The following is a 20,219-nucleotide window of genomic DNA, read 5'->3' on the forward strand; positions in this document are numbered from 1 at the left end:
TATATTCATCTCCTGACTCATTATTCAAGAGCATATTCACCCTCAATGATGGTACCATCCTCTCCTTCTCCTACTCCTATGTTTCCTGTGCTACCTCCAAATCCTCCGTCACCACTGCTTCCACCATTGGCACTACCTCCTCCACAACAACCAGCATTGCCTCCTCCTACAGTAGCGCCAGTTCCTCTTAGAGATTCAACTTCCAGAAATAGGTCTCACTCTCAAATGCACCACGGCTCTCACCATCAGTCTAATCACACTACAAGCTGCCCACCAACATCTTCGCGCCATTCATCTCAGCAAAATAGATTCCATACAAGATCAAGAAACAGGTCTCATCGCAGAGATACAGATACTTTCTCCTCATCTGCAAGAGGATACTCTTTAACGCTATCCGATTCTGCACCGGCCTGTTTCTCCCCTGTGGATGATATCACAACCTTTGAAGACTTTCTGGTACGTGGAGCAGCCAAACTCAATATACAGACGTCTGTACCAACACGTTCCATATCGATAATATCTGAAACTCTACACCAACGAACAGCTTCAAGACCACTACTTCCACTGGTCCCTGGCCTTCTAGAACCTGCCATGGAGCTGTTTTTGACACCAGCCACTCCTAAGACTGTTCCGTCTAGGCTGCAGAAGAAATTCTGGGGGATCAAGACCCTTTAATCCTCTGCTCTGATCCCCCTCCAGATTTAGTAGTGAAAGTGGCAGCTAAGAAACACCACTCTACTTCTCCTTCATCATTGGCTCCTCCAGATAAAGAGAGCAGGAACATGGACTCTGCAGGCCACAAAGAATGCAGCACTGCTGCAACATCCATGAAAGCAGCCAGCACAACAGCTCTTTTGGGCAGATATGATCGAGCACTCTGAGACTCCATCCAGCATTTCAGTGAGCATCTCCCAAGAGATAAGAGAGAAGACTTTCTGGAGATCATACATGAGTGGGCGATGATATCTAATCAAGTGATTAGCGCTGTGGTGGATTCCTCCCTATTAGCTATTCAAGGTTATTGTCATGGAGTAACCTTAAGGAGACGTTCTTGGCTCTGGTTGACATCCCCCAAGCCTGAGAGTCAGCAACGCATCCAGAATCTTCCATTCTCAGGCTCCACACTCTTGGAAGACACGCTTATGAAGAAATGGCAAGGATGAAAAACAAAATTAACACTCTAAAAGCTGTGGGTCTAGAGAGACCAAAGGAACAAAGAAAATCCTTCAGACCCTACCAGTGTCACTTTTATTCTCAGAGGGTTCAAACCCCTCAGTGGCATGCAGGCAGATCTCAGCAGCAACACCAGAGATCTTTACAGCAAGAACGGAAACAGACAAGAGGACCCTCTACCCAGCAGACTGCCCAGGGAGGTAAGCAGGCAGTAGTGCCCAAACCATGAGTCCTTTTCTTCCCCCTCTTCTGTTACCCACTCGGTAGGGGGAAGCATTACTTATCATCTGGCAGTGGCAAAACATCACAAAAGATACCTGGGTTCTGAATATTGTGCAAAACGGACATTGTCTCAGGTACAACAGTCTGCCACTGTCCATCCGTCCCAAACTGTCCAATTTCTATCTCACATTGCTACGATTGAAGATCAACATCCTATTACATTCCCCACAGTCACCAGGGTACAGGCATCTATTCCAGGTACTTCCTGGTGAAAAAGAAGAACAAACACAAATTCAGACCCATTCTCAATCTCAAAATAGACAACAAGTGGATTCGGCGAGAAAGTTCTGGATTCTGGCACTACATTAAATCTAGCCCCAATTCCATGAGGGAGGTTGGCTTTGCTCAATTGACCTCTAAGATGCATACTTCCACATTGCAATCACCAGAAAACATCAGACGTTTTAAAGATTAGTTGTGGGGCAGGACCATTATCAGTACACAGCACTTCCATTTGGCCTAAAGTCAGCACCCAGAACATTCTAAAAGTGCATGGCAGTGGTGGCAGTCCATCTACATCTTCATCTACCCATACCTAGACGATTAGCTCATAAAGGTGTCAACTTCTCAAAAAGACCAACTTCATTTCAAATGGACCTGCGATCTCCTTCAACGGTTGGGCCTTCGTATCAACCACAACTAGTCCACACCAATTGCGATTTAGAAATGACATTACTTGGGAGCCTCCATCAACACAAAGTAGGCAAAAGTGTGTCCTTCGGAGGAGAGATGCATATTGATCCTTCAGAAATGTCACTCTCTCTTAAAGGTACAACAGTGAGGACAGTATCATCTCTTCTCAGCTCAATGGCCTCCTGTATCTTCTTCACTCCAAATGCTCGCTTCCACATGCAGCCTCTCCAAGAATGTCTTGAGAATAAGTGGGACAAACTAATGGGTAACTGGGACGAAAGGATCAGGCTGTCTCTTCATTCAAACCAGTTCCTGAAATGGTGATGCTCTCCAACCACTCTCCTGCAAGGCATGCCATTTCACCAACAGGTCCCCTTTCACATCATAGTGATGTTGCATTACTACTAGGCTGGGGAGCCCACATGGATCACCTACAGATTCAGGGCACATGGTCTCAGAGAGAGATGACTTACCACATAATTCTCCAAGAGCTCCACACAGTTCACCCAGAGCTCAAAGCCTTTCGCTCATCATTCAAAACTAACTCCTTTCTTGTTCATACGGACAATTCCACCACTGTGTACTACCTCAGCAAGCAGGGTGGGGACGAGGACCGGAGCCCTGTCAGTCGAGGCCCGGGCGATCTGGAGGTGGCTCTTGGCCATGTACCTAAAGATCACAGCAACTCACCTCCCAGGTGTTCAAAATGTACTGTCAGAGGCACTCAACAGAATGCACAAAGAGAACCACGAGTGGGTCTTGCACGAGGATATCAGACAAAATATCTTCCAAATGTGGGGCACACCATCCATCGCTTTGCCTTGAGGTACTACCATCCAGGGACCCTATGGATAAAATGGTCTGGCAAATTTCTTTATACCTTTCCACCAATTCCCCTGATCCTGAAAGTGCTAATCAAGCCATCCCACTCAAAAGCCAAGATAATATTCATAGCTCCAGAGTGGCCATATCAATGGTGGCTCGAGGACCTGCTTCACTAGTCATTGCATCCACATCTCAAACTGCCATGCAGACCAGACCTCCTAACAAAATTCAAAGGCCAGATGGTTAACCCCATTCTCTCCTCCTTGAATTTGTGGGCATGTCTCCTCAGCTAGTGCAGTACGAACATTTGAGCCTGCCACAAGACTACATGGAGATCTTCCAAGAGGCTAATCGGCCCTCCACTCATTCCGATTATGCCTTCAAGTGGAAGAGATTTTGCATTTGGTGTTTCTCCAGAACGTGAACCCTACTACTTGCCAAAAAGACGTTATTTTTCCATACCTATTACACCTGGCTAAATATGGCTTGCAATTCTCTTCTGTAAAGGTTCACCTGGCAGCTCTTACTACCTACAGAAAAAAGCCTTCAGAAACCTCTTTTTTCAAACTCCGCGTCATAAAGGATTTTTTAGAAGGGTTGAAGGTTTTTCCTCCCATTAGGCGTCCCTCTCCTCCTTGGGAACTCAACATAGTACTTTCACGTCTTATGCAGAATCCCTTTGAACCTATCCACATAGCCTTCTTGCAACACCTTTCTTTGGAAAACAGCTTCCCTTGTAGATATTACATCAGCTCGAGCGGCGTCTCCTCCGCTAAGGCAGAGGTGCGTTGCCCCACTGCTTCAACTGTAAGCTCAATAAAAAAAAAAAATGATAATAACACTCCGTTATTATTATTTTATATTTTGTATTGAGCTTGCAGTTGAAGTGGCGGGGGTGGTACTAGGCTTCCAGCATAACAGGGAGGAGGGGTGGCTGCACCTTAAGTGCCTATGTAGGTTTGACCGGCCCTCTCGGGCCAGCAAAACCTACATGCACACTTTCCATGTTCTCCACCCAGGTTGCATTACAGCCTGGGTAGAGAACATGCCCAGGCTCCCATTCCCCATCTTAGCACCGAACCACAGCGCTCAGACCAATCACAATGCTGCATTGCAGCATTGTTATTGGCTGGGAGCCTGGGTGCTTGCTTCCTGTGTGGAGGTAAGGCGGTGGCTGGTGTCTGGCCATCGGCGTGATGAGCAGGTTAGTTTCTTTACTCTTTTTTTTGTAGATTCACATGCTTGAATCTTCTCCGCTGTCACGGTGGGAGTCCCTCCCACCATGACGACTGGGAAGATTCAAGTATGTGTTTTCTATAAAAGATACAGGTAAGTAATTTGTTGTTTCATCTCCAGTATTGTGCTCCACCAGATTAGCTTGAGAGCGCAGATGAACAGGCATTCCTTGCAGTGCTTTTGAGATAATAACCGCCATCATCCTTCCCCCGATTCTGGTTTCCTTGAATTTGGGGCTGGCCAGTTGAAACTGGAGGGAGGACCTCAGAGGTCTGATGTATATCTACAAAAATATGTTTCATGTAGTGGTCTTTCCTTCGGCTTTGGTGTGCCACATGGCGAGAGTCATAAGACATCGACCCTTAAATAAGCACCTATTTCCCATAGGAAGCCAGTGCAGTTTACGTAGCTGGTCCGAGACTGAGATGTTACACCTAAGAACTAAACCAGTCTTGCAGAGAGTTTAAAACAATCTGGGGCTTTCTAATGACATATTTACGAAGACCTAAAAACAGTTTCCATAATCAAGACGTGACAGAATCTGAGCTCAAACCATAATCATTTTAGAAGCAGCCGGGAGCCGTGGAAGGATTTTTTAAATAACTCTCAGCAGTTCCATAGAGGTGGTTACCAACTTGTTTGTATGTGGGAGAAAGGAGAGATTAGAGTGAAATACAACTGCTTGATTTTTAGCTGACGATACTAGGGTGGGGTGGTAGACTCGAGGATCACCATTTAATGGTCCACATTGACTAGTTTCCAAAGAGAATCACTTTGGTTTTATCACAATTAAGGGTAAGGCAGTTTGCTCTCACCTAGTCACATATACCAGTCATCCGTGATGAAAAAATAATGTGGGTCACCGTTCAAACTCAGGATCAACTAAATATCATCAGTGTAAGCAAAACATCTATATCCATAGCTCGGTTGTTTAACCAGATTATTTTATTGCCATTTATTATAAGATAGACATTGCACAGTAACAGCTCAATCATTCCATAAATCCATAAACCCCTCCCCCCCCCATCTCTTAATGGTACAGTCCCTATCACATTATGTATTTATATATTTATACAATTAAATCATACTCTATACACCTCTCACAGTTTGTTACTACATACACTCCGTGCTCCCGCAAAAAGGACGAGAACCATTTTAACACAATGTCTGCAGCCCCAAGACCTGCCAGCTGTTCCAGCAAAATAGCATGAGAGATGGTGTCAAGAGTGGTCGACAGATCTAGTAGATCTAGTAGTATGAGAGCTGCTGACCAACCTATAGCCAAGATTGAAGACATAACGTCTGTGGCCTTAGCCAGAGCAGTTTATGTATTCCAAAGTCATTCTTGTAATACCAATGTAGTAGTTTTCGCAGTGCAACCCAACCTAAGGAGTATTTCTAGGCCCGTAGCTGCAACAAAATGGTACTCACATGTTTGTCTAGTAAGTGGTTTTCATTTCAATATTCTGTTTTAATAAAGAAAGAGGAATGCCGTGAAAGAGCAAATGAGGAACTGAACCAAACAACAAGGAATTATTTTAAAGGCATATTTTAGTAGGACTGCTGTTTCTAGGGAAAATGCTTGTTGTATGTGTCAAAACAATTTAAGAGGAAATGTATATTCTTCATAAAGCAATCAAATGATAATTGATTGTTTTTCTTTCTCACAGATTCTTTAACACCAGGCCACCGGAGTGATCCCTGATTGGCAGTGGCAGAGATGAGGATCTTGGAGCAGAGCCCACTGCTATCTTTCCTTGCTAAGACCTTGGTGGTGGCAATCATCTTCGCAGGAAACATCTCCTGGGTGGCAGCATCTGAGACACAGTTGGAGGTCAACAAAAGTGCAACATGTGGGACTGAATCCAAAGGATGCCAGCCTGGCATCATCCTACCAGTATGGGAACCAAACAACCCTTCCTTTGGCGACAAGGCTGCCAGGGCAATTGTCTACTTTGTAGCCATGTTGTACATGTTTCTTGGCGTGTCAATAATTGCAGATCGTTTCATGGCATCCATAGAAGTCATAACTTCACAGGAGAAGGAAATCACTCTAACAAAACCTAATGGGGAGACGAGTGTTGCAACAGTTAGAATCTGGAATGAAACAGTGTCTAATCTTACCTTGATGGCCCTAGGTTCATCAGCTCCAGAAATTCTTCTGTCCGTCATTGAGGTTTGCGGCCATAATTTCAATGCTGGTGAATTAGGGCCAGGTACCATTGTTGGCAGTGCTGCCTTCAATATGTTCGTAATCATTGCCATCTGTGTGTATGTGATTCCAACTGGTGAGAGCAGGAAAGTTAAGCATCTCAGAGTTTTCTTTGTCACTGCCTCTTGGAGCATATTTGCCTACATTTGGCTGTACCTTATCCTTGCTGTGATTTCACCAGGGAGGGTCCAGGTCTGGGAAGGCCTTGTGACTCTCCTTTTCTTTCCTGTTTGTGTTGTCTTTGCCTGGGTTGCTGACAAAAGGTTGCTCTTTTACAAGTATGCCTACAAGAGGTATCGACCTGACAAACGTAGAGGGATTGTTATAGAGACGGAAGGTGAATTCCCCAGGGGAATAGAAATGGATGGGGCATTTATTGCTGACCATCGTGACAATGGGTTCATTGATGGGTCGGTGGCCACCATGGAAGCAAAGGAGCTTGATGAGAGTCGCAAGGAAGTAATTCGCATCTTGAAAGATCTCAAGCAGAAGTACCCAGAACGAGAACTGGACCAGCTGGTCGAGATGGCCAACTACTATGCTCTTCTTCACCAGCAGAAGAGCAGGGCATTCTACCGTATCCAAGCCACCCGCATGATGATTGGTGCTGGGAACATCCTGAAGAAGCATGCAGCTGCAGATCATTCCAAGAGAGCAGCCAACTTACAGGAAGTCCCATCAGATTCAGATGAAGAAAATAGCAGCAAGATATTCTTTGATCCATGCACCTACCAATGCCTGGAGAACTGTGGGTTTGTAACGCTTAATGTTACCTGCCAAGGAGGCGACTGCAACAGCACTTTCTATGTGGATTACAAAACTGAAGATGGCTCAGCCAATGCTGGTTCTGACTATGAATACAGTGAAGGCACCTTGATCTTTAAGCCTGGGGAGACACAAAAGGAAATCAAGATCGGGATTATTGATGATGATATTTTTGAGGAGGATGAGCATTTCTTTGTCCGACTGCTAAACCTCCGCATCGGTGATGCAGAGGGCATGTTTGAATCAGATCCCACCGCTTATCCCAAAGGTCGTCTGGTGTCACCTCTAATTGCCACAGTGACGATCCTGGATGATGACCATGCTGGGATCTTCACCTTTCAGGAGAATATAGTGCATGTCAGTGAAAGTGTGGGCCTTCTGGAGGTGAAAGTGGTGAGGAACTCAGGAGCAAGGGGGACCGTAATTGTGCCCTATAGGACAGTGGACGGTACGGCTAGAGGAGGTGCTGTTGACTATGAAGATGCTTACGGAGAGCTGGAGTTCCAGAATGATGAAACTCTGTAAGTACAAGAACTCCAATTCTGCTTTTTTCTCTACTTAATTGCTTTTTAAAATTTTTTATGAATCAATAGCTTCCTCCTTCACCATAAACTGTACTATATATGTATTTGTGTACGTGCATTTCTACAGTGCAATCATAACTAAAAAGACATTTAGCACTAAAGAAGGATGAAAGCCTACGGGTACAATTCAAGGTTAGTTACAGAGAGTGCAATTCTATTATGAGAGGAGGTATTGTGTTCCTTTAAGAGAAGAGCCTTCATGTTATCTTCTTCCTGAATTGCAGAAGGTTTGTAGCAGCTCTGATTGATGTCTTTGAGGATCACTGGGGCTTAGACAGAAAATTAATGCCTTCTGTTTTTTTCTTTCTTGAACATTTTCGTTTTTAGTCTGGTAATGTCCTGGATCCTGGTATGGCACTGCTCACCAGAGACTTTTAGTTTATTTACCAGGGAATTCACAAGTACCTGGGAGTTGTTTCTGATGTCCTCGTAGGGGAGGCATCTTCTCCTGAAGATGAAACAGGCCTGGAGGAGTAGGCATTATAGTGCCTTCAGTGATGGGTGATGTGAGTTAGTGCCTTCAGGTTCTCGATGAGACATGTAACATGCCTTTGAATGGTGCGAGGATGGTGTTGTACAGGACCTTGAGCAGAGTATTGTCTTCATCTAGGTATGAGAGGTCCAGATTTGCATTGTAGTTGTGGAATCAGTTTCTGTAATCAAGATGTTTAACGTTCTTGAGGAGACAGAACTGATAGCATTTCTGTCTTAGCTTTCCGGATAAAGTATTCTTTGAAGGTGAGGAATCTCAGTGATTTCACATTGACCGTCACCGGAGGAATCATACTGGCTAGGTTCAGGCTGGTTATCCAGTTTGGATCGTGGTTGTTTGTAGCTGCTGGTGAACAGGAGCTCTGTCTTTGTTGGTTTTAAGTTTAGGTACGAACCGGGGGGGATATTTACAAGAAAATGTTGGAGCGTGGTATTACGCCAAAATTGGTAACACCATGCACCGACATTTTTTAAACACAGGGATGCTCTGTATTTACAGATATACGGCACACCCCAGTGTTGCTCCAGCGCTGGCACTAATAAAGCTGCCTAGCTCCAATGCAGGCACTCAGCTGCCATGTTGCAAGGGTGCCTGTGCTGCAGGGGCGATTGTTTATATGCAGGAAGGGACACCTTCCTGCACATAAACAATCTTGAAGGCGATTTGCTTTTTCTATGTGTGCTGAAGAATGCAGCACACATGGAAAGAGCAAAACATGAGGAGAAATTAATAATTTCTCCTCGTATCGCCAGTCTAAGACCAGGTATTCCCTGGTCTTAGTTTTTGGCACTGCCCTAGCCTCTTAAATATGGGGCAGCATCAAAAAGCAATAGGTGTTACGGCGGAATACCCACTACAAAACCGATTGCACACCCCTTTCACGCTATGTGAAGCCTGAGAAGGGGCCTTATTTACAAGGCAGCGTTAAGCCATGTTAAGCGGCTTAACACCACATTGAAAATAAAGAGAAGGGGATATCACCACCAGAATGTTGCTAAAAGTGATATTCAGGTGGCGAAATCCCCTTGTAAATATGTCCCTTGGTGTCTATTCCTCATTACCTCAAGGCAATTTAGTTATTGAATGTCATTGGTTGAGAACATTTTAAGGCAGAGTTCAGTGTCTTCAGTATATTGACTTATCCTGATGTTCTTGTTGGCAAGTAAGGGTCAATGTAGAGATTGCAGATGATGGAGGTGGAGAGAGGACAGAACCCTGGAGGACTCTGTATAGCGCTGGGAGTTTGGATATCCTGCTTTCCTATCGGTATAAATTGTTGGGTATTTTCAAAATATGAGGTGAAACAGTAAATTACTGTGTTAAAAACTCATGTTTTTTTCCAGGGTGTGAATTGGTGCTTGATGATCTACTGTGTTCAAGGCTAGGGAGAAATTGTGCAGGATCAGGAAGAAGGGGTTGTCTCTGTCATACGTGAGGGGGGCATCGTCGTAAGAAGGATGGGAGATTGATTGGCCAGACGGTGGCAGTGTCATTTGGGTACAGAGTTGGTTTCTTCTGCAGTGAAAGCATATATCCAGTCTTTAGGGAATCCTTGAAGGTTCCTTGGCTGAGGGGGAAATGTATGATTTTGAGGGGCATTGTGAGGAGATCTTGTCAAAGAGAGTTAAATATGGTAGGATTTCATACTCATATGAGGTAACTTTGAATCAGTTTAGCTCTGAGATCATGGGGAGGGGGTGAGGGGATGTAGTATGTGGCAGTGGGGAGGGGATGTTGCAAGGGAGGCTGAGAAATGTTGTTTTTCTTGTCATAGATTAGTTGTTTTTTTTCGTTTTTTTTTGCAGAGTTTTATATAGCGCGAACTTGACCCGAATCCAATCAGGTTTCAGAGCGCTTTACATAGCACCAGTTCCAGTTACATGAGGACACACATTCATTTTTGTTGGGCACGGGAAGATTAAGTGATTTGGCCAGAATCACAGGATGTTCAGCGTCGTTACCGAGACTCGAACCCAGTTCCTCAGGTCCGAGGTCGAGCGCCCTAGCCGTTAGGCCAACTCCTCTCCCCAGTTGAAAAGTAATTGATAGTGTTGCTCTTATCAACTTGACTGAAGAATGAGAGGATCAAGGAGTGGACTGATGCAGAGTTTAATGGCCCTAAATAGTGCTTTGGGTCTGCTACATGCTTCTTTGATGAGAGTTCTGTGGCACTTGTCTTTGGTTGAGGTGATTAGGACTGTGCTAGTGTAACGGACTCTTTTGAGTTGGATGAGGTCATCAGGCACGTTGTTCGGTCTCCATTTCCTTTCTGTGCGTAACACACCTGTTGTCAGAGAGTGCATGGGTGTAGAGAGGTGCTGAAAAGTTTGGTTTAAAGGATCAGGTTTTGAAATGACCGTTAAATTCTACATCGTTTTTTAGTGAAGTGCGGTAGAGAAGTGTGTTGACAATATGATGTGGTATGAAAGGTTTTCGGAAGGTTAATGAGATCTTTTTGGAGCTAGCCTATGGGAGTGGTCTTTGAAGAATTGTAATGTGAGCTTGTCTCTCTGCGGTTGACCTTGATGCAGTAGAGTGGTGTGGAAGATGTAGAAGGGGCGGTCAGTGATCTGCCCATTCCAGGAGTATTGGTTACCTGCAGTGGATTATGGGTGAAGCCAAGAGGATGAGATGGAGGGTACTGTCTTTGGAGTCAGTGGGTTTAATGATATGCTTCTTGCTGTGCTGGGTACCGGGGAATGTATCATGACATTCCTTAATATTTTTCAGTTGAAGTTGCAGAATAGGTTGAAGTTGGGTGGAAGCTTGGGGCGGGGTGGTGGAGATGAGGCCTAGGCCTAAGAGGGTTGCAATGAGGTGATTGTTGGGTTCTGGGGAGTCTGTCCATCAGAACAAAACAGGCCAGCTGAGACTGCAGGAGTGGGACGTGGAATGTGAGGTGCTCGTTTGATTTGGCTGTTGTGCAGAGCCAGGAGGACTTATGGGTGATGGCTAGCCCCCCTCCTGTCTTGAATGTGAGAGCAATGTGTTGGAGGATGTTTCTTTACACCATCTGTATATTTGAAAATGTCTTCTCTGATACAAGCTGTTTATGATTTAGTCACACATTAGTTGTTTCAGGCTGATGTAAAGGCAATGGCCAGGGCTTAAGTTACAGATTGTCTTTGAAGAATGCAAATTGTAATTTCTCCTCACATCAAAAACAAAGTGTCAATTTACAGGAATTCCTTAGTTTCACTGTAATAACATTGTTAAATACATTCAAAAACATATTTCACTAGTGCTTTTGAACACAATTGTATTCATACATATGTGTTAAAGGTGATACTAGAGAGCAAATTGCCACACTTTCCTAGACAGCCAATTACATTGTGACACTCAGCTTAGTTTGTGGCTTTCCCGTGGAGTTTCTCAGCTCTTACCTCCCATTGTATATCTCTAGAACTTTTAGGCGCTGTTAAAGTTCTGCACATGATCCAAGCCGAATGGCTTTTTTTGTGCATTAAGCACTGTGATACATTGCCATAAATTGCAAAGGATACTGTGACGTACAAAGGATGTTGTGACAGTTACACGCTTAACATCTGGATTCTGTCTGTCATGACCTGTTATTGTTAATATGATTTACAGAATATATTTGTCATTCAGCTGGCCTCTTCATGCAGTCAATGTTTCTATTATATTTTAGCTCACTGTTGTGTTAAAAAAACAGCAGTCAACCATTAGCCAGATCAGTTCAATTGAACACCAGAAGGCCTGAATTGCTAGTATTTTTTGTCTCCAAGCTTAAGATAACAAGCAGCCACTTTGTTGATCTTTCTCTGCTCTGTTCACAGCTTAGGGACAATTCTGAACCGGCACAAACTATTTTCGGGGCATAGCGTTACCGTTACATGAATTCTGTGCCTATCCCCAGCTTGCCACATACCCTGGAAATGTGAGTGAAACTAAGGCTGGTGACCTGCTCCTTCTTGGATTGAAGATCACTGGACTTGTTCAGGGACACACCCCTCTTCATGAGACGCACACTCATTTCCGAGCGTATTTAAATACCTAAGACCCCCCACAACTCTCCCTCTTTAAACAATTCTGGTTCAACTTCTCAAGACTGTAGTTTGCGCCAATGTATAACACGTGAATTCAAGTTTAAAAGTTCGATTTTCATTTGTCATTCTCCACTGGTGGAATTGGGTTGGAGACGAGCATGATACAAAAAACGCATAAATTAGTGTTTTGCTGTAGTAGACAGTTTTTGACTTAATTTGGGATATTAATTAATATATTGAATACAAATTATCTGTTGGCAGAGAACGTCTGGGTCAGCTTAACCATCTTATCATGTCTCGTGTATGACATTTTAAAGATACCTCTGAAATCGTGTACTGATGATTTGATTACTCCAGCTGTGTGATGTGCTAGCATTAGTGGTAACATTGCTGGCCGTTCCTAGTGCCTCATTTGCAACAAAATGACGCAGTGCGTTGCTGCAAGCCATTTTGCAGCGCAGAGCTGCGTCATTTTAAAAGCACAATAATGCATCGTATTTACAACAATACAACGCATCCCTGTGCTTTCCCCTGTGCTGGTGCAAAATTGGCTGCCATGCGCCAAAGCAGGCACCCTTGCGTCATGGTGCAAGTATGCCTGCGTTGTGGGGATGATTGTTGTTGTGCAGGAAACACCTTCCTGCACAAAAACTATAATTGATGGCGTTTTCCTTGTACTATGTGTGCTGCAGAATGCAGCATGCGTAGAAAGAACAATAAAACAAGGAGAAAGAAAAGTATTTCTCCTCGTTGCGTCTCCTAACGAAGAATTCTGATGCATTCCTAGGTTTACAGAATGTTGTAAATCTATGAATACAGCAGAGTCAATGGGTGTTGCGTGGGAACACCCACAGCAACACCCATGGCACGCCCCTTTCACACAAAGTGATGCGTGAAACGGGGCTGCATTTACAAGGCCATGAAAAGCTATGCAGAGTGGCTTTACGGGGCCTTGTAAATATGGGCTAGCACACTGCGCCGCATATGCGTTAAAAAAAAGTGACGCACCTGCTGTGCCAGGGGCTTGTAAATAAGCCCCTAAGTCATTGTTTCTGGTCCTTCCACTTGCCCCATAGCCCATAAAGTATTGTTGTGGGAATATTAGTGGGCTGTACACAATAGACTGAAAGCCAGACAAAATGTCATTTTCTAAAAAAATGTAATGTTGCATTAGCTCCCGTAAATATGCCTTGTAAGATTTAGCCATCATATAGAACGAATGTTTGCAGTGAAAGTGATAAAGATTTCATAGTGTATTTTCAAAATTGCAACAGGGATTCGTCAAAGCAGGGAAAGGTTGTATGCTGACGTATTTCCCAGCAGTAGCTCAAGTTGAGTTTGAAACAGGAGGCCTTACAAATCCTGTGCAGAAGATCCAAGAAGATTAAACTCTTGTCACACCGAGCTACAAAGGGTGGACTCTGAAGAGCCTACGCATTACACAATATGCACAGCAAGCAAAACAACATTAGATGGTGAAAAGCAAATTAATGAGGAAAATGAAAATGAAAAATTGAAAAATAAGCGAAAAATACAATCTTTACAGAGAAGAAAATACCTATACATGAAAAAATATATGAAGTCTAAAGGGGTCATCCATTGAGTGATGCCCCACTGACACAAACTCCAGCAGACATCATGAAAAAACATAAACATGCTAGAATTCTTATTGTTGGTGATTCTCACTTTAAATCATTATAACGTATATGATGAGGTACGAAAGTATATGAAAAAAATATCATGTGATTACTCACCACTTCTGGGATGCAGAATGACTTGACATCGGAGAGATCCTTGTGATCGATTGCACTCCGGCAAAAAGAACAAGAGAGCCGAAAAACAGAGGCACAAGAGAAGCACAAGAATATCTTCACAGGTACCTTGTCAGAATGAATAAGTGAAAACCTCATGGAGCGCAAGAAAACAGAAGGGTAAGGATGAGGGAGAGAGGTGATGACTGTCAAGAGCGAAGAGTATACCTATCAATTAGAATTGTTGTCAGATAAGTGGCTAGAGTAGAGACTATGCTTTTATCCTGTGTTTGCTCCCCAAGACCCAGAAGCACTGTTAGGAAAACTGCCATCTTTGATTGGGCTAAATACAGTTTCAATACAGGGAATGTGCACCTGCAGTAGCCCTCTTAGTTTGGTCTTAATGAGCCCGAGAAACATGTAGCATCCTCTGCATGACCCAAGGTACAATCATGGACTCAGCTGACGGGGTCTCCAGTACCAAGTGGTGGCTCCTCCGCTAAGACGGAGGAGTGTCGCGCCACTGCTCTGTGAGCAGTTCACAAAGGAAAAATAAAATGATAATTACACAATGCTATTATTTTATTTTTCTGTCGTGGCTCAGCTGGTTAGGGTTGGGGGTGGCTGGGCTGTCGCAGGATCAGAGGATGGAGTGGTGGGGACTCTCTTAAGTACGCATGACAGTTTGGCCGGCCGTCTTTGGCCAGCCAAACAGTCATGCGCACTTAGCATGTTCTCCACCCGGCTGTATTGCACAGCCTAGGTGGAGAACATGCACACACTCCCAATCCCTGTGTGAGCACTGAGCCATGGTTCTCAGTCCAATCACAGCGCTGCCTTCATGCAGCACCTTGATTGGCTAGGGGAGTCTAGGAGCTTGAGTGCTTCCTCCTCCTGGAGTCAACCGAATAGCCAAAGAAGATCCAGTAGCGGCAGCCGGCCCGCAGGCAAGTGATTTAACAAAAACAAAATTAAGTCCGCCCTGCCCCGCCACCCCGTTAAGTAGCAGCTGCCACTGCCAATACCCCAATTCCCACTTGACATTTCTCTGTCAATTCACACCACATTTACTTCCACCTCTCACTTCTCTGCTGTGGTGGACCCCAGTAGGGAGACTGAACCCTTGAGTATGAGTGGTGCGTCCTGGCAATATTAACCTTGATAACAATTTATCACAAATAGAACTGACAAATAAGCAATTACCCGAGAAACTTAATAAATATAACTTTCATTAGAGAAGTTCAAAATATAAGTTCAAGGTCAACAATGGTACAGCACTTCTCTCAGCCCATAATATAATTTTGTCCAGAATGTAATTTTATCATCTTTTTTTTCAATGATGAGGTGACTGGGGTGCTTCACAAGCAATGCTGCCAGACCTAAAACGTGAACACTAGCATCTGCAGTCTTTAGTATTAAAATAACCAACACGATTCCATCCAGAGAAATGTACTCCCCTTCAAGATTTACTAATTTATAAGAAAGCACAAGGGTAAAGGCTTGAACTTTATCAATCTAAACATGAATCTATGAAACGAATGGACAATACAGTACTCTACAATCCATAAAATCTCAGAGGACTAATAATGATGTACTCTACAATCTATCCATTAAATCTCACAGGACTAATAATGAGGGGATCTACAATTTTTGCAAATTTCAGATAGGCGCTCACATTGATTAACACTAACATTTACCCCTTTCAGGGTCATTCATAGCCCTCCTAACCTACTGCTCCTCTCTTTAAAGGTGGCAAAGATGAAAGTGTGTCTAATTTTCCACCCCACCAGGCCCCTGTGTAGCTCAACTTCCCCGAATCTGCACCAGCTTAAAGTGGTCCTTCTGGTCAGTCAGCATCACAGGCTAATCTACCATCTAGTGTTCGGCGTTTGATTGCTACTCAGGTTCTGGGTCACCAGTGTACCGCAGAGATCTGATTGTTGTCTCTTTCCTTTTTGATCGTTTCTGGGTGTGGTTTGATATTGTGCCTATATCGTGCCATCCCCAATCACTCTCTATAGTGCTTGGGAAAGTCCCTTTTATGCTTGTGAACAGAGTCACCAGGGACCCTAGCATCATCTTTGGTGATGCAAAGTATCTGTTGTTCCTCCATCTTTGATTTGGTTTGTATGTGTTGACCATACCATTCGAAACAAATTTTGAAGGGGTAGCCCCATCTGGAAGGGGCTGTTACTGTTCCTAATTGACTACGGCAATGCACTTCTACTGGGCATAGACAAACGCCAACTGCTAAAGCTCAATATTCCCAAATACCACCATAGTTCTAGCAGCATCAGGGAGCTTCTTTGGCTTCCGGTCAAGCAGCGCATTGAATTCAAGGCACTGTGCCTGGTGCATAAAGCATTGTATGGTGTTGGGCGTCGGATCTACAGAAACGTTTCCAATATCACTCCCCACAGCGGAATCTTAGATCTGCCAATAAAGGACTAGTCCATGTCCCCAAAACCCAAAAGGCCAGTTGGGGAGGCAGAAGCCTCTCCTATCGAGCATCCAAGCTCTGGAACGAACTGCCGGTTATTATTAGGCTATAACCGATGAGACCCCTGTTTAGGAAAATGCTTAAGACCTGGCTATTTCCCATACAGGAATGAGGCTTTTCACCCGATTCTTTACATGTTTCCTCTCTATTTCCAGCGCGAAGATGCATCGGCATTCGTGCACTGTACACGTTCTTCCTTATTTACTTACAAAATGGTGTCACAGATCAAAAGTCTCTTCTCTTGCCCTGTTGCATCCTGGTAGATATGGACCTCAAATGAAAATTTCTCTTGGATTCTTGTTGCCGCCATGATCTACTCTTTCATCTGGAATTGATGGACCCATCTGATGGTATTTGTTGAGTGATTCCCTCTAGATGCATTGTTTGCCCCTCTGTGAGTTCTATCTATTATGATCTGGGCTTCGGGATCCAATATGAGGGAGCGCACTAGCCTAAGTGTAAAGGTTTTGATGTCTGTACTTTCTGTTCCACTCATTATCCCCCATGTGTGACAATTAGTTCTTGGTGCTTTCAAGTTTTTTCCTGTAGGAGGATGTTTTACTTGTGCAGTGCAAAACTTCACCATTGACAAACTTCATTTCTTTCTCTGCCATCACTGGATTTCTCCAATCTGAAGACTCTTTGACTCTGGTCGTTGACATCTCTCTTTACATTTTGCATTTCTTGCTTAAGATCACCTCACTGGACCGAAAAGCCCTCTCTCAGTCCCTGAAAAGATGTTCTACTGCTACCCCACCCTGGGGTGTGCACAGCGCAGAACTGCTCCTCTGTCTCCAACATCATCAACTCCTCCAGAGGATTGGTACTCTCTGTTGTGCTGATTGGGTTTTCAGTGGAGGCGCAGAGGTTGTCTCACAGTGTCAGTGGGCCTTATCTTTTACCTCAGGGGTGTGAGGCTGCATGGACTCATGGCTTCAACGTGTTTTTTTCAAGCCACACCATCTTTCTTCAAGTTGCGTAGTGGCAGGGGCCATCTTGTGGAGAAACCCCCTCCTCTCCCAGGTGTCTTGTGGATCCGGCGGATGGTGGGCAGGATGAAGTGTTAACTCTTGGTGAGCCTGGTGTTGAGCAGAGACACACTTTGTAATTGCTCCACTAGCTTGGCCACGGCCTGTCACAGAATTTTGACCTATGCCATGCCCGAGTCATAGTATCCGGCACTTCATCACGCCAGCCATCCTATGCACATCCTCTTCAAAGCCTTGCACACCCTCGACAACACCCTCTTTGCCCCAAGTGTGTACGACTCAAACTCGCACATGTTATGACAAGGCCAGCAAGTATGCACATCCCCAGCTACTGTCTGCAAACCCTCAACCAACATTCTCAGCTGTGCTGTCCCCATCCTTATGCTCTTTATGCCCTTGACGTCATTCTGCATACCATCAGTCAGACACTGCACAACCTCAGCAACGCTCTGTGCTTCCTCATCCACATCTATTTGTTTCAAGAGGGCAGTGGAGGAAAACGTGCCTGCAGGGTGTTGACGGTTTGCAGATGCGGGAAACCAAATATAGATCAAATTTCGTAGGACTAGTGGGGATGTAGGCCAGCAGAGGGAGGAATGGTATCTAGGAAAGCAACAAAGGGATTTTGCTGTGAGAAACTTTACTTTTGCTTTGCTGAGTTCACCTTATGGAATATAAAGGGTGTTTGTCCATGAACACTGAAAATATTGGTGCGGATTCGTGACGAAATGTCTGACTTCTGCCCTTCACTGCATAGTCTTTTGCTCCAGAGAACACTGCCAAATTAAAAATGTAAAGAGCTTGCTTAGCTACTCAAATTGGCACAGAAGAGAGTCCGATCTGTAATTAAAGAACTTAAGGCCCCAAACTGCAATTACTTTTGAAATCACTATTAACATAAAATGTGGCTTAAAAGACCACATGCTCAGCCCGAGGGTATATTGGCGTAAATTACAGATTAATGTCATTCAAGTTAACGGAACTCATTTAATCAATCTTGGAGTGCTGAAAGGCTGAGTGGGTCTTCCAGGACCCGAACCTGTGACCATGTGGCTATCCATTGATCTCTGCAGTGGATGCATTGGTCTTTTGAGCAATTAAAAGTCTTAAGATGCCAGTCAGATAGTGGAAGTGCCCAATGACAACATTTTACATGAAGGAATTGGTCTAAATGCTCTTTCCTACAAAATCTAATTAACGTGCTCCAGTTTACCGCCGCAGATGTTACTCACTTAAATGATAAACAAGCATTGGCTAACGCAATAGGTCCTGACTACAAGAGCTATTGGCTGACTCAATATTTTTTTAGCCATGTCGTGCAGCAATGCCGCTGCTTTGCAGCAAGGCTGAAAGTAAAAAAAAAAAAAAAAAGCAATATGCAGTGGTTAGTGCTGGCTGTGTCATAGTCGTTTTTAGGGTGAGCCTGGGCAGCGCATGCGCTGCTCTGCGAGGCATGTTGTATTGAGGTATGGCATGGAAGCCCCACCCATGTTTTCAATTGGCTCCTGTTACTCTCCTTGCAAAATCATTGCTTTTCCTTTATGAATAGGCCTAGTAGTCCCTCCTTGTTACCGCCTTGTCTGCATTTGTTACCGCCCATAACAACTGGACTTTTTACTTGTGTTGGTACACAGTCTGCGTTATGTAGTCAGTGAGCACTATTTTCTTTAATGATCTAACTGCTATTCCACCTACGACATCGCAGCACGCAGCACGCTTTTATATTATTAGTAATGTATTTTTTTATATAGCACGGCACGCCACAGTGGCGGCCGTGCCTTTGGTTTATTTGTGCCGCCGAAAGAGGCCGCATGTTATTTTTAAACTATTAATTCACTTTTTTGGGTTGTTGTTTTCAAGCGCCCCATGCCAGCTTTCACGTTAATAGAGGCTACGCCACTTTCTTTAGACAAGCTGTGTCTAAAGAAAGGTCCGCAGCCGCTATTAAAGTGAAACCGAGGTATGGGGGGCTTTTACCAAAAAAAGCATTTGTTTGTCAACTTGATGAATAAAAAATCTTCTGCATGGGCCAGATGGGGTCAATTAAAGCCCTTGCTGCCCATATTTTGTTAATGATTTTATGTTAGGTTTGACAATTGGTTCTTATTAATACCAGTATAGACATAGTCTACAGAATGATGAGTGTGTGAAGTATATTGTCTTTTCTGTCGTTTTTCTTTTAGCAATAGAAACTTTAGATGTTGAAAGTATGAACTATTAACCATGGCCATCGTGCCACTGGATTTTGACACTTTACCTATTTTCTCATCTAATTTTATATTTTCACCATCTCTGTAAAATGTATTTATCCAAATATCCATTCTCCCCAAGTTATTTCTTTTTAATTACTATGGAAAGTGATATATTTTCCTGCAACTGTCTTATCTTCAAGGACAGCTGCCAGTCTCTTCCACAAGCCTAGTTGATTTTCTGTTTAATAAAGCTGTTTTTCTCGTTTCCTCTTACACAGTAAACCGTACATATTGGCACAATGTCATGACAATATTGGCTAGCATAACCAACCTAAAGTCCTATAATAACTGATGCTCGTTTATTCATCCAAGTAGCAGTTCTCTGCCCCCTAAATCTACTTAACCCCCTGTAGAAAGTTTTGATTGGTGTATGAATAGATAAATGACGAACTGAAATTCTGCCCCATTTTAGATCACTGACCTTGGCATCATGACTATGAGTCAACCTGCAGCATAATTGTCTGCTTGATTGAATATAAGCTCAGTCATTTACTGACGACATTATTTGTATGTTCAA

At 43.9% G+C, this 20,219-nt stretch overlaps 1 protein-coding gene across 2 annotated transcripts in view; it reads left to right on the top strand.

Moving 5' to 3' along the window:
* SLC8A2 (solute carrier family 8 member A2) overlaps positions 1–20,219 on the top strand; it is a 627,882-nt gene that overhangs the window by 49,044 nt on the left and 558,619 nt on the right. For both annotated transcript variants that reach the window (XM_085625255.1, XM_085625254.1), the window contains exon 2: positions 5,820–7,647. In XM_085625255.1, the coding sequence (XP_085481381.1) occupies positions 5,870–7,647 (1,778 nt within the window). In that variant the 5' untranslated portion in view covers positions 5,820–5,869. The remainder of the gene's footprint in view (positions 1–5,819; positions 7,648–20,219) is intronic.

Source organism: Triturus cristatus, chromosome 9, assembly GCF_964204655.1.
Source record: "Triturus cristatus chromosome 9, aTriCri1.1, whole genome shotgun sequence".
Lineage (NCBI taxonomy): Eukaryota > Metazoa > Chordata > Amphibia > Caudata > Salamandridae > Triturus > Triturus cristatus.